The 12,771-nt window shown below is 35.2% G+C and overlaps 1 protein-coding gene across 2 annotated transcripts in view; it reads left to right on the top strand.

Annotated features, from left to right (window-relative positions):
* The window catches only part of ABCD3 (ATP binding cassette subfamily D member 3), an 82,078-nt gene that overhangs the window by 18,144 nt on the left and 51,163 nt on the right, over nt 1-12,771 (top strand). For both annotated transcript variants that reach the window (XM_025872234.2, XM_073896275.1), the window contains exons 2-3: nt 4,560-4,596; nt 11,308-11,406. In XM_025872234.2, coding sequence (XP_025728019.1) covers nt 4,560-4,596; nt 11,308-11,406 — 136 coding nt within the window. The remainder of the gene's footprint in view (nt 1-4,559; nt 4,597-11,307; nt 11,407-12,771) is intronic.

Genomic DNA, 12,771 nt, shown 5'->3' with positions numbered 1-12,771 from the left:
TTTTCTTTTCTTTTCTTTTCTTTTCTTTTCTTTTCTTTCAGATTTTATTTGACAGAGACACAGTGAGAGAGGGAACACAAGCAGGGGGAATGGGAGAGGGAGAAGCAGGCTTCCCACAGAACACGGAGCCCAATGCGGGGCTCAATTCCAGGACCCTGGGATCATGACCTGAGCTGAAGGCAGACGCTTTACGACTGAGCCACCCAGGCGCCCCATGCAGTATATTGTAGTTTTCAGCATGTAGGTCTTGCACATCTTCTTTTTCTTTCCAAATTTATTGTGGAATATTTAATATTTTGGGTGCTTTTATAAATGATATGTTTAAAATTCCAATTTCCAGCTATTCTTTTTTTTTTTTAAAGATTTATTTATTTGACAGAGACACAGCGAGAGAGGGGACACAAGCAGGGGGAGTGGGAGAGGGAGAAGCAGGCTTCCCGCAGAGCAGGGAGCCCAATGTGGGACTCGATCCCAGGACCCTGGCGTCACGACCTGAGCCAAAGGCACTTAACCAACTGAGCCACCCAGGTGCCCCTATTCTTTTTCTATATGTAGAAATACAGTTGATATTTGTGTGTAGATGATTTATCTTGGAACCTGGCTGAACTCACTTAGCTTTTTTATAGATTCCTTAGGATTTTCTACATAGATGTTTATAGAGTCTGCCATAAAGATAGTTTTACTTCTTTTCAATTCTTTGTCCCTTTTATTTATTTTTCTTACCTTTTTGCACTGTGTTTTCCAATAGTAGTATTGCATAGAAGTGATGAGAGTTGTGGTCTTTGCCATATTCTGGATCACAGAGACTCAGTCTTTCATTAATAAGTATGATGATAGCTGTAGGTTTTTTTTTTTTTTAAGATTATTTACTTGAGAGAGAGAGAGTGAGAGTGTGAGCACGAGTCGGGGGAAAGGCAGAGGGAGAGGGAGAAGCAGACTCCCCGCTGAGCAGGGAGCCAGACAGGGGCTCAGTCCCAGGACCCTGAGATCATGACCTGAGCTGAAGGCAGATGCTTAACCGACTGAGCCACCCAGGTGCCCCATAGCCATAGGTTTCTGTTGATGTCCTTTATCAGATTGAAGAAGTTCCTTTTTTTTCCTAATTTGTTAAGCGTTTTTGTGATGAATAGGTGTTAGATTTTGTCAGAGGCCTTTTCTGTGTATCTAATGATATGATCATATGGTTATTTTTTTAGACTGTTAATATGGATGAATTATGGATTGATTTTCAGATATGACCCTGATCTTCCATTTCTTGGATAAATTCCTTCCCTCCTATATTTTTTTTTATAAATAGTCGGTTATTGGTCTTGTCTTTTTTTTATAATGTGTTTGCCAAACAAAAAGGAGAAATCGGCACAAAGCACTTCTTGCAGTATACCAAAATGCAGAGGTTGTCTTGAGGGAATGCACTTGTAGTTGTTTGAATTTGAGCCAAACTAGCCATTGTGTGTGTGTGTGTGTGTGTGTGTGTGTGTGTGTGTGTGTGTGTGGAACATCATTTTTTACTTGAAAGGATGACTAAATAACTGTAGTTATTTGGCCTTGAGTATTGCAGACATTCTCTTGTAATGCCTTCAAGAAAAAACAGCAGTGTTTATTGCTAATGTTACAATTTAAGCTTTCAAGTGAAAATTAGAATTTGGAAAACTTGTCTCTGCCACCATGAGCTAGCTTCCTAATGGTTAAGACTTTTGTGATGAGATAGGTGGCAGTATTAACAAATGTAATTCTAAAAAATATTGCATAGTAAAATATATTACATTTGGAAAGTCTGCTACACAACTTTGTGAATCATTATTTTCCTTTTTTTTTTTTTTAAAGATTTTATTTATTATTTGTCAGAGAGAGAGCACGCACAAGCAGGGGGAGTGGCAGGCAGTGGGAGAAGCAGGCTCCCTGCTGGGAACTCTGTCTCTGCAGAACTCAATCCCAGGACCCTAGGATCATGACCTGAGCCCAATGCAGACACTTAACTGACTGAGCCACCCAGGCATCCCGAATCATTATTTTCCAGCAGACTAATGCATATTACAAAATTTTGCGTGGAAAAAAGATCCATTGAAAGTGTAATATAGACCAATGGATTTTATTGTATAGGGTAGAAAGTTCATTGATAGCATTCAGACTGCACTGTAACATTATAGTATCAAGATAGAATATCCACAATTATGAACCTACTCCTGTTTATTTCTATCACAGATAGAAAGAATGCAGACTCTCATATGAGAACACAGTTTTCTTCTATTAAGTCAGACATTAATGAGATTTTTCAAAATATAAAACAGTGCTACTTTTGTTACTAAATTTTTTGTTTGGGGAAATATAGCTATTTTTATAAAAATTTTATTTAACCTGTAATATGTGTATTATCTTTAAATGAATTTTGTTATACCCTGAAGTGTAACAAGGCAACTGATGATTAATGATTGTTTCGATATTACAGATAACATCTTGCCATTAGTGTGCAAATCAGCAATACAGTTTGAACATGTTGAATACCTTTATTTTAATGTATTTAGCTGATAAATTGATCTTTTTGGTAGCGAAAAGAAATACACAAGAGTAGAAGATGTCTTTTTGTTGTCTAGCCATTTTTAGTTTCATAGGATAAAAATCAAGAAAAGGAAAATACTGAATGTTTGTTAGAATTGAATCTGCCTACTAGTAGATCATGTTTTTGAAAATAAATTAATTTCTCTCCAGTCTTTAGCATGACATTTCCAGTGAAAAAATGCAACCCAATAATTAGGATTCTAGCATACTGTTCTAATTTATCCTAAATAATCTACATATATTTATATAGCTAGTGTCTTCGGTATTGAGAACATCCATGAAAACATTAAAGAATTTATAATATTTAAAAACATTAAAGAATTCCTTAAAAAGAGGAATTCAGAAAGCCTTATAAAAGGGGCTCATAATTAACTGCACATGCCTGAACATATATAAAGGCATTTTCTTTCTTTTTTTTTTTTTAAAGATTTTATTTAGTTATTTGAGAGAGAGAGAATGAGAGATAGAGAGCACGAGAGGGAGGAGGGTCAGAGGGAGAAGCAGACTCACTGCTGAGCAGGGAGCCTGATGTGGGACTCGTGGGACTCAATCCCGGGACTCCAGGATCATGACCTGAGCCGAAGGCAGTCGCTTAACCGACTGAGCCACCCAGGCGCCCTATAAAGGCATTTTCTGAAACAGGTTTACAACCTCATAAAAACTTTAAAACAGAAAAACAATCCCGTAATACAACTAAAAATAGAAAAAAATAATAGACCCAAGCACTCTTAGAATAAGAGCATCTACTGAATTGTAATTAAGTTTGGCTTTCTAGCCTTGTTCAGTGACCTGGTTGGTATCTTATTACTGAAAGTGTTCATTCTATAGATTGTTGGAGCTCAACTAAGTGTTGAACATAGAGGGTTGAATAATATGTGCCCCCAAGAGTAGATATGAAGGTGTGCTACCCAGATTCCGCTTCAAAGAAGGGCCTACTGTCCAGCCGAGAGGAGTTGGATTACCAAGTAACCCCTTCTGGCCACACCTTAGGGTCTGCCTTAGTTGCAGAGCCACCTTCCCTGAGCTCATGACCTCCCTGGAGCAGCATGGATTTGTAGACTGAGCAAGATAAAGGTAAAAAGATCTAGCTGTTTCAACCCCTCACAGAGCACCCTGATGGACAGTACTTGCTACAGGACTTCCTGCCTGATTGATTGAATTGATTGATTATTGGGCCTGCATCACCGTTTCAGCTTTCCTTACCTTCCTTTCATAGGTGTTGATCCCCAGTAAACATTTTGTATACAAGCACCACCTCATGTCTGCTTTGGAGAGACCAACATGCAGTAGCTCCTGATCTCATGAAACTGATTTACTGGGAGGAAATACCAATCAAACAGGAGATTTAAAATGTAATCAATGTTGTATAGAATTATAGGGTGCTGTGGTAGTGTGTTATAAAAAGAACCTAAGCCTGGTTGTTATATCATTTAGGGAGATAACCTGGATTAGTGCTAAGACCTGGGTACAGTTACCAAATTAATCACTTTGAGTAGCATGAACAATACCACTTACCAAGTCAATTTTTTATTTGTAATGTGGAATGACGCATGGTCTTTCCTCCTTTAGGCAACTAACCTGGGATTGCTCACATGGCTAGGAGAAGATACCCAGCACCAAGAGAGAGGGCCCAGTGCACAAACATTTTTCAAGCCCTTGCTTGCATAAGTTTGCTAATATCCTATCGACTGAAGCAGTTCACATGGCCAAGCCTTGATTCAAAGATAGAGAAATAGACTCCACCTCTCCATGGGGAAATTTGTAAAATGAGTCTGTGTATTAAAAATTACTAATTTAATGCTTGATGTAGTAGTTAATATTTTTTGAGCACTTATTGTAAATTATACTGAGTAAGGGGCAACTGGACTATTATACTTAATATATTCTATCTCTCATATGAAAAAGAAGGAACTTATTTGGAGAATTTGGTATATTCTGTTGATATCTTAATATTTATGATGGGAATAGTTTGCAAATAAAGCTCTCTTTTCTTTTCTCTACAGTAAGAAAAATGGAAAACCACCATTACAGAACAGTGAGGTAAAATTTTAACTACTCGACTCTTTGGGATTTCATGTATTTATTTTATTTATTCTGTTACATAATTTTGAAGATTTATTTATTTATTTGAGAGAGAGAGAGAAAGAGCCCAGGCGCAAGCAAGGGGAGGGGCAGAGGGAGAGAATCTTCAAGCAGACTCCCCTACTGAGTGCGGAGCCCCACTAGGGGCTTGATCCCAGACCCATGGAATCATGACCTGAGCTGAAACTGAGTCAGAGGCTCAATCGACTGAGCCACCCAGGCGCCCCTTATTACATAATTTTGAATTAGGATAAAATCATATAATTTTACAATTAGGGAATTTAACTATTATCTTTACTCCACTGTGTATTATGGCAATTCTTTTTGAAATAGGATTCGTTGATAGGTGACTTCTAGTATTTACTTGAATCTGTTCATTTGATGAGAAGTACCACCTAGGAGGCAACCATTACTGTATTAGTTCTAGCCCGTGACGAGATTAATCTTCCCCTCTGCCCTCTTAGTGATTGATTCTATTTTGTCTTTTGTAGCCACACAGGACAGGCCTGCTCTATTTTCTCTAATTGACTCTCATATTGTTTGAAGATAGTTGTATCTTCTGAATCTTTTTTTCCATGCTAAGCAACCCCTCATTCCTTCAAGTGTTTCTTAACCTGTCATGGTTTCCAATCCTTTTTCAATTCTGTATACATTCTTCTGGACCTATACTGGTTAGTTTCTCTAGACATTATTCTTAGACTAGAACATAGTTGTCCAGATGTGCTCTAACTAGCATGGAATACATCAGCACTATTACATATCTTGTTATGAAAGCCATAATGCTGAAATTCAGTCTAAAATTGCTTTTATTTCTTTAGCCCTAACTGCTGTTTACATTGAGTTGAGTTATGGTAAATTATAACCTTCAGGTATCTTTCTGATTAACAACTCTGTTAACAGATTGCCTACGTCTGTATCATCAGTTGATTTCTTTCTTTTTCAGTAACTGCTTTATTGAGATGTAATTCAAAGACCATAAAATTTATCCATATAAGGATACAATTCAGTGGTTTTAGTATATTCACAGAGTTGTGTGGCTAACTAATTTTAGAAAATTTTCATCTCCCCAAAAAGAAATTCCATACCCATTAACAATCACTCCTCATTACCCTCTTTTCCTAGCCCCTAGTAACCAGTAATCTGCTTTCTGTTTTCTATGATTTGCCTATTTCAGATATATTATATAAAAAGAGTCATGTAATATGTGGTCTTTTGTGACTGACTTCTTTCACTTAGCATGACGTTTTCAAAATTCATTTGTGTTGTTGCATGTATCAGTACTTCATTCCTTTTTATTGCCAAATAATATTCCTTTGTGTAGATTTACCACACTTATCCATTTATCAGTTGAGGGAAATTTAGGTTGTTTTCATTTTTAGGCTATTATGAATAAGGCTGCTATGAACATTCATGTGCAAGTTTTTGTGTGAACCTGTATTTTCATTTCTTTTGGGTATACCTAGGAATGGAATTGCTGGGTCATATGGTAACTCAGTTGATTTCTTTTGAATAAACATTAATTTATTCCTATATGTGGCAGCTTATTGGATCTGTACTATTAGTCTATACTGTAGTATGTCTGTACTGTTAGTGTAATTTTGAATGTAATTCTAATGTCTAGTATGTTAGGTAGAAGGGATTATCCATAATTTAAATTGGCCTTCTCTTTTTTTCCTCACAATTGCTGATAGTATTGACTGTGTGTAAAGGACCAAGGAAATTACTCTGGCATCTCTTAATCTTTGTTTGTTTGCTTATTTTTGGTATGGTTTATTTGGCTGTGATTATATCCAACTATAGCAAAATCTGGTTCATATTTCCTTATTAAGGGCCACAGTAATTTTATAAGAAACATCAAATTCCTTAATTTATTAATTCATTTATTAAGTCAGCCTCTCAACAAGTATTGATTGAGCCCTTCATATATGCCTAGTTATTGGCTTTGGCTCTGGGTGTATAGCAGATATAAATATAAGTCCCTACCCCTGTGGAGCTTAAAATATACATGTCAGTTAATATACTAGCACAATATCCCTAAAAAAGAAGAAAATGGGAAGAGTTAGACATAACTTATTCCTGGGAAACTCCTGCCAGCTTCTAGTGATTAGTGTCTCTTAAATCTTTCCAAATCCTCCATATAATGTCTATTCTCTGAATATCCTGGAGATTGTTATCAAAATTTCTGTTCTTTGGTTTCTGTGATCTTTCTCTCTGGCTTTAAAAAATGGGACAAGGTATGCTTATCTTATTGTCTGTCATATCTCCATCTTCATAATCTCATATCTAAATTATACCTGAGTAACCTAGCCTTAATTATCTTAGTTATATCTACCATCTATATATTAGCAAATCTTCAAGTTCTAGGACATCATTAAAACTTGTTAGTATAGCTAAATTCATTCACTGATTTTTTTATTCTTTTGTGCAACTTTTTTTTAGCATATACTTATTTGCTCATTGTATAGTGTGAGCAGGATAACTTTAGGTTAGATTAAATTTTGGACAAAAAAGGATATAATACCATACGCACACTTACACCACATTTGCAAAATTTATAGGAAGTGAACACACGTTCACATATACACATATATGCTAAAATGAAATCTGGTAGGATATGTGCCAGATATTAACAGTTGGTATCTCTAAATAGTAGGTATAGGCTCCTTATTTTTTGCTCATCAGAATTTTCTAATTTTTCTGTAGTGAATGTATTACTTATGAGGGGAGGCATTTAAAAAGGGTTTCTTTTGTTTTTTTTTTAAAGGTTTTATTTGACAGAGCATGCACAAGTGGGAGGGGGATGGGGCAGAGGGAGAGGGAGAAGCAGACTCCCCGCTGAGCAAGGAGCCCGATGCAGGACTCGATCCCAGGACTCTGAGATCATGACCTGAGCCGAAGGCAGACGCTTAACCAGCAGAGCCACCCAGCCGCCCCCAAAAGGGATTATTTTTCATTGAAATTTTTTATAATGTTTGGTGAGATGGTACACTTTTCACAAGACATAGATTTAGGGAGGAGAGGAAGATTTAATAGAGTTAGACAGCAGTATAAAGAGATAGTTGACTTGATTTAAAAACTTAATTTTGTAATGATGTAATGTATGGTGATTAACATAACATAATAAAATAAAATTAAAAAATACTTAATTTTGATGGCAGTATACATGATATAAATTTCAAAATATATAAAGGTAAACACTGCTGGGTTTTTGGGGTACTATAAACTCAGATGGGGAATTTAGCATTCCCATGCATATTTTATACTGATGGGGTTATGTGTATGTATGTATATCTTCATAAACAATATAGGTAGAATTATTTTGCATATTAAATTTTAGAAGTGGAATCATGGTATGTATCATTCTACTTTTCTTTCAACATATTTTTTAGATCCTGTTTAATGTCTATGTTGATAGCTGTAGATCTAGTTAATTTAACTGTTCTATAGGATTTTGTTTAAATAGGAGCTGCTTCCTTTTTTATAATTGTGTAGAATTTTCATTGCATAAATTTTATGTAGTTTATATAATATCATTATTGATGCACATTTAGATTTTTGATTTTTATGATAATATAAACTGTGTAAATGCATATGTGTTTAAGCATATGTGCAGGAATACCAGTAGGATAAGTTCCTAAAAGTAAATTTGCTGAGTTATTTTACAGTCTGTACGTTTTACATTTTGATAGGTGCTATTATAGATGCTGCATAATAGTTGTGTTGATTTACACTTTCGCCAACAATATACAGGAATGCTTATCCTCTTGTCAGCGCCATATGGCCTTTTAGTTTTGTTGTTTCAGACATCTGTTTCAGTCCATTCTCGTTCATCTCAACCTTTCTAAGTTGATTGACACATCAGTAGAAACTTCTCTTTGCCCTTTGACCTTGTTGCTTCCTTAATGTTAGGTACATTATTTTCTGGTTGCATTATTTCTTTAACTATTTAAATGGTCTTTATCTGATGGATTGCTTTCTCTATAGTTTACATTTTAAATTTATATCCTCAAAGTGTCTTTTGTATTTTTTTAAGAAATACTGGAAAGTTCACAGGTGGGCACGTCAATAGTGAAATTAAAATGAATTTGTTGGAGAGACTAGTAGTGTTTATGAAATGTACTGTCTCTGTAGGTCCTCTCCTTTAGATTGGTTTCAGATATGAATTTTATTGTGTGTCAAGAATGGTAGAGCATTGTGGTATTTCTTCAGCCTTTCTGAGCCAGCCCTCTAGTCCAGGTGTTTCTTTGCAGAACATGCTGTGATGACTTTAGGAAATATATATGCATTTCCTTCATGGCTTGCAGATGGCTTATGATTTAGGAGCGATGACAATAGGAGGAGAAATAAAAAAGGAGAAAGAATTATATACCAGGTAGCAGTTAGTATTTTAAATTCCTTTGCTGTGACTTTCTTCTAACTTTTTTTTTAAACCTTCCTCATTGTTTTCCCTAGATCATTTCTTGAAAGCAGCTCGAAGGTAGAAATAGGTAATCCTCTGTTTAAGTCAGAAGATGGCCATTTTATAATTTGTCTATTCAAGGGTGTTCATTACATGTGCAATGGGGTGAGGTAGGGAGGCAGTGATAGGAAAAACTTGAGAGTAGAAGTTTAACTTTCTTTTTTTTTAAAGGTAGTTGGTATCTGTTGCCTTGTCTTTATTTTCTTCCTGTATTTTCTCAGTTTGGGGAAGTAAAAGGAGATTTTGGTTGAAATTATAGGGTTTGGCTTGAGACTAGGCTAGCTGAAGTAAATAGACTGTGAGTAACGCTATTGGTCTCTTTTAGTTTCTGGTGTGTTCCCATCATTCAGAACAGTGCCTGGGATTGAGTGAATATTTATTGAATGAATGAAGGAGCACATGCATGTGTGAATGTAGACTGGGCCTCTAATTTAGTAGGATGAGGTTTGCAACCTTCATAAGGTTTCAAAGACCTGAACTCTGTTCCAAGAGTTACAGGGTAGGCTGAACCTTTTCCATCTTAGTCTTCCTGATCTAACTCTACAAATCACAGTGCCTTCAGACTTCCTTTCTTGGTCTATAATTATGTAATGCACTCAGTGCCTATTAGAATTACATATATAAAAAGCACTCTGCACGGTGTCTAACATATAGATGGTAGCTTATTATTACTCTGTTACTCTAATTTAGTAGGGTGAGGTTTGCAACCTTCATAAGGTTTGAAAGACCTGAACTCTGTTCTAACAGTTACAGGATAGGCTGATTCTTATCTATGTTAGTCTTCCTGATCTAACTCTACAAACACAGTGCCTTCAGACTTCTTTTCTTGATCTGCGATTCTGTAATGCACTCAGTGCCTGTTAGGATTATATAAATATAAAGCACTTAGCACAGTGTTTGACATATAGGTGGTAGCTTATTATTCTAATTTAGTAGACAAACTATTCATTTCAGGTTCCTCAACTTACATAAAACATATTTATGCTAAAGTTTATCTAATTATAGAATTTACTGTATCATGGGTATTTATCAAGAGCATAGTAGTTAACAAAGAAGTGAATTGTGATTATGGGAGTTGGGAGAAGGATCAGATCCTTCTCATGTGTGTTACCTGTTGCAAGAAGTTTCTACTGTATGTTCTTCTAAACAGTTCAAGTATAATAAAGTAAATAGCCTCTACCATATCCAATTCATCTCACTTTTTCTTGTTCCTTCAAAATGAAGAAATGTCTGAGGGTGATAAGATCAATTACTGCTCTAAAGTTTCTTCAGTGGTTTCCCACTATGCTGACTAAATAAACTCTAAATCCTTACTATGGTTTCAAGGGTCTTTTACAAGCCCTGTCAACCTCTTCAGCTTCTCTAATTTTTATTCTCTTTGTTTTAGCAATTCTGTCTTGCTCTTCAGTGTGTGCACTGGTTTTATTCTCAACACTTGGTTTTTGTGCTTGACGTTCCCTGTGTTTGACTACCCTCCTTCCCCGAGGTTATCACGTGGCTTCACTTTATTTGTGTCTCTGCTTAAATATCACCTCCCTAAAGAACTCTTGCTTGTCATCCTAACTGAATCAGTCTTTTTCTCATGGCCCTGCCTAGTGTATCTGTAACAAGTTATTGGTTTATTTTTATCTGTATTTCTCCTGCTAGTATGTGAGCTGTAAAAGTAAAGACCTTGTCCGTCTTTGAGTTTATGAGGAAGAGTGAATTGGTAGGTTGCATATTGGAAATGCTAAATGCTAAATCTAGGAATCTCAATGTTTCCAGTAATTAATATCAGGAAAATTCCTGTTCAGGATTTTAAAAACATTCTGCTGTTAATCAGGAAGTGGATAATAAACAGTAAGTACTTGCCCATTTCTCAGCTATCTCTCTGATCTCATCTTCTCCTATCCCTTGCTTATAGTTTATCCAGCCAAACTGGCCATTTCGTTGCTCCTCAGGCAACTAAATGAACTTTCACCTTGGCATTTTGCACTTGCTGTTTCTTCTGCTTGCAGTAGTCTCCCAGATATTCACATGGCCCCAGAACTTCTCATTCCTTATTTAGTTTTTGATAACATCTTATTTTCTTGAAAGCATGTGTGAAGAGCAGTGCAAGTTTGTACTCTCTAAACAATATCCATTTTGATAGTTATTATTGACTTAGATGAAATGTGATTTTTTAATATTACTTGTTACAAATATCTTAATTTTTTTTTGTTTTAATGTAGAAAGAGGGGAAAAAAGAGCGAGCTGTGGTGGACAAGGTGTTTTTTTTAAGACTCACACGGATTCTGAAAATCATGGTCCCTAGAACATTTTGTAAGGAGGTAAGTCTTAAGAAATTATAATGTTAAGTGTTTAACTTTTAAGGTTACATGAGATCAGAACAGTAAAATTATAAAGCTTTTGTTATACTACAGATCAAATTTTTTTTGTGTAGGTAATGAAGACTACTAGATTTTTTTTCTTTGAATTATCTGTTATCATTGTAAGTACCCTTGTTGTTTGGTGCCAGATTTTAAATAGTTTCCTCTTGTTTATGAAATAGTATTTCATTATGTTTTATGTGAAATACTAGAGTACTTCAGTGCAGCTACCCTAAATGGTGTTGTTTTATTATAGCTAAATTCTGTTAATAAAATCAAAATTAAATTTAGAAAGACAACCTTTTTATTACATTGGGATGTTCATAAGTCACATTGATATGGAATACGTTTGGAAGGTTGTTCTTTCATATGTGATTAAATATGTTTTGAGATACCCAAAATGATATATGAATTCCTCCAGTATTTTCAGGAAATGAACTGGCTTAAGGAATAAAGTTTTATTGTCCTTTCCTTTGCCCTTTTATCAAGATTACCTTTATCATCTGAGGAGTATTTTTAATGATTAAAAAATAAGATAATGCTGTGTTCTCCATCTTTAATCACCTTTTGTAGAATGAGAAATGTCACCTTTGTCTCTTTCTCCTCCCCATAATTCATCCTTTCAGCCACTGGTATTGGGTCATTTTTCATTCTAAACATTCTTAACATGGGTATTGTAGTGTTCATTAGTCTTAGTTCAAAGAAGCTCCTCTTTTTTTATCTTTTCTGCCAAATTTATTTTCTTGAAATATAATGTTTTCCATTGTTCAAATTTTAAAAACCATTAGACTTATAATCTATTAATAGCCACAAAATGATAAGATATTCCCAAAGCACTGTAATCCCCAAAGAGAACACACATTTCCCCATCACACTGGACTTGCTCTCTTTCTCCCTCACTTCTGCATCATGGCTTGTGGGATCCACCCATATCGACTTCTAAAACATAATTTAATAACATTTTTTCCCTAATAAGATAGAGATAAAATGTGTTCCTTGAAGAAAAATTAGTAAATGTGGATATATTTTTTTTTCTTCTTGATACCTCTTAGCCTCTCACTCAGAACTTCTATCAGTATTTTGATGTCTGTCACATATTTTAATAAAAATGAGATCACACTGAGACTTTTTAAATCTTCTCCCTTATTTTTAAATGTTTTTTCCTTGAGTTTCTCTTAAATTAGTCTCCCTTTCCATTCCTACTGTCCTTGCTATATTTTTCTTACCTGGATTATCATAATCTCTTAATTGGTCCTTTTGCCTTTTATTGTTTTCTTAATAGTCTTTTTTCTAAAACCCTAATAAAAGCATTTGTCTTCTTTTTTC

This window comes from Callorhinus ursinus, unplaced genomic scaffold (genome assembly GCF_003265705.2).
Source record: "Callorhinus ursinus isolate GAN/ISIS: 27379988/994484 unplaced genomic scaffold, GSC_fseal_2.0 scaffold9, whole genome shotgun sequence".
Classification (NCBI taxonomy): Eukaryota; Metazoa; Chordata; class Mammalia; order Carnivora; family Otariidae; genus Callorhinus; species Callorhinus ursinus.
Note: the sequence above shows the minus strand (reverse complement) of the source record. Positions and strands in the feature narration are given on the sequence as shown.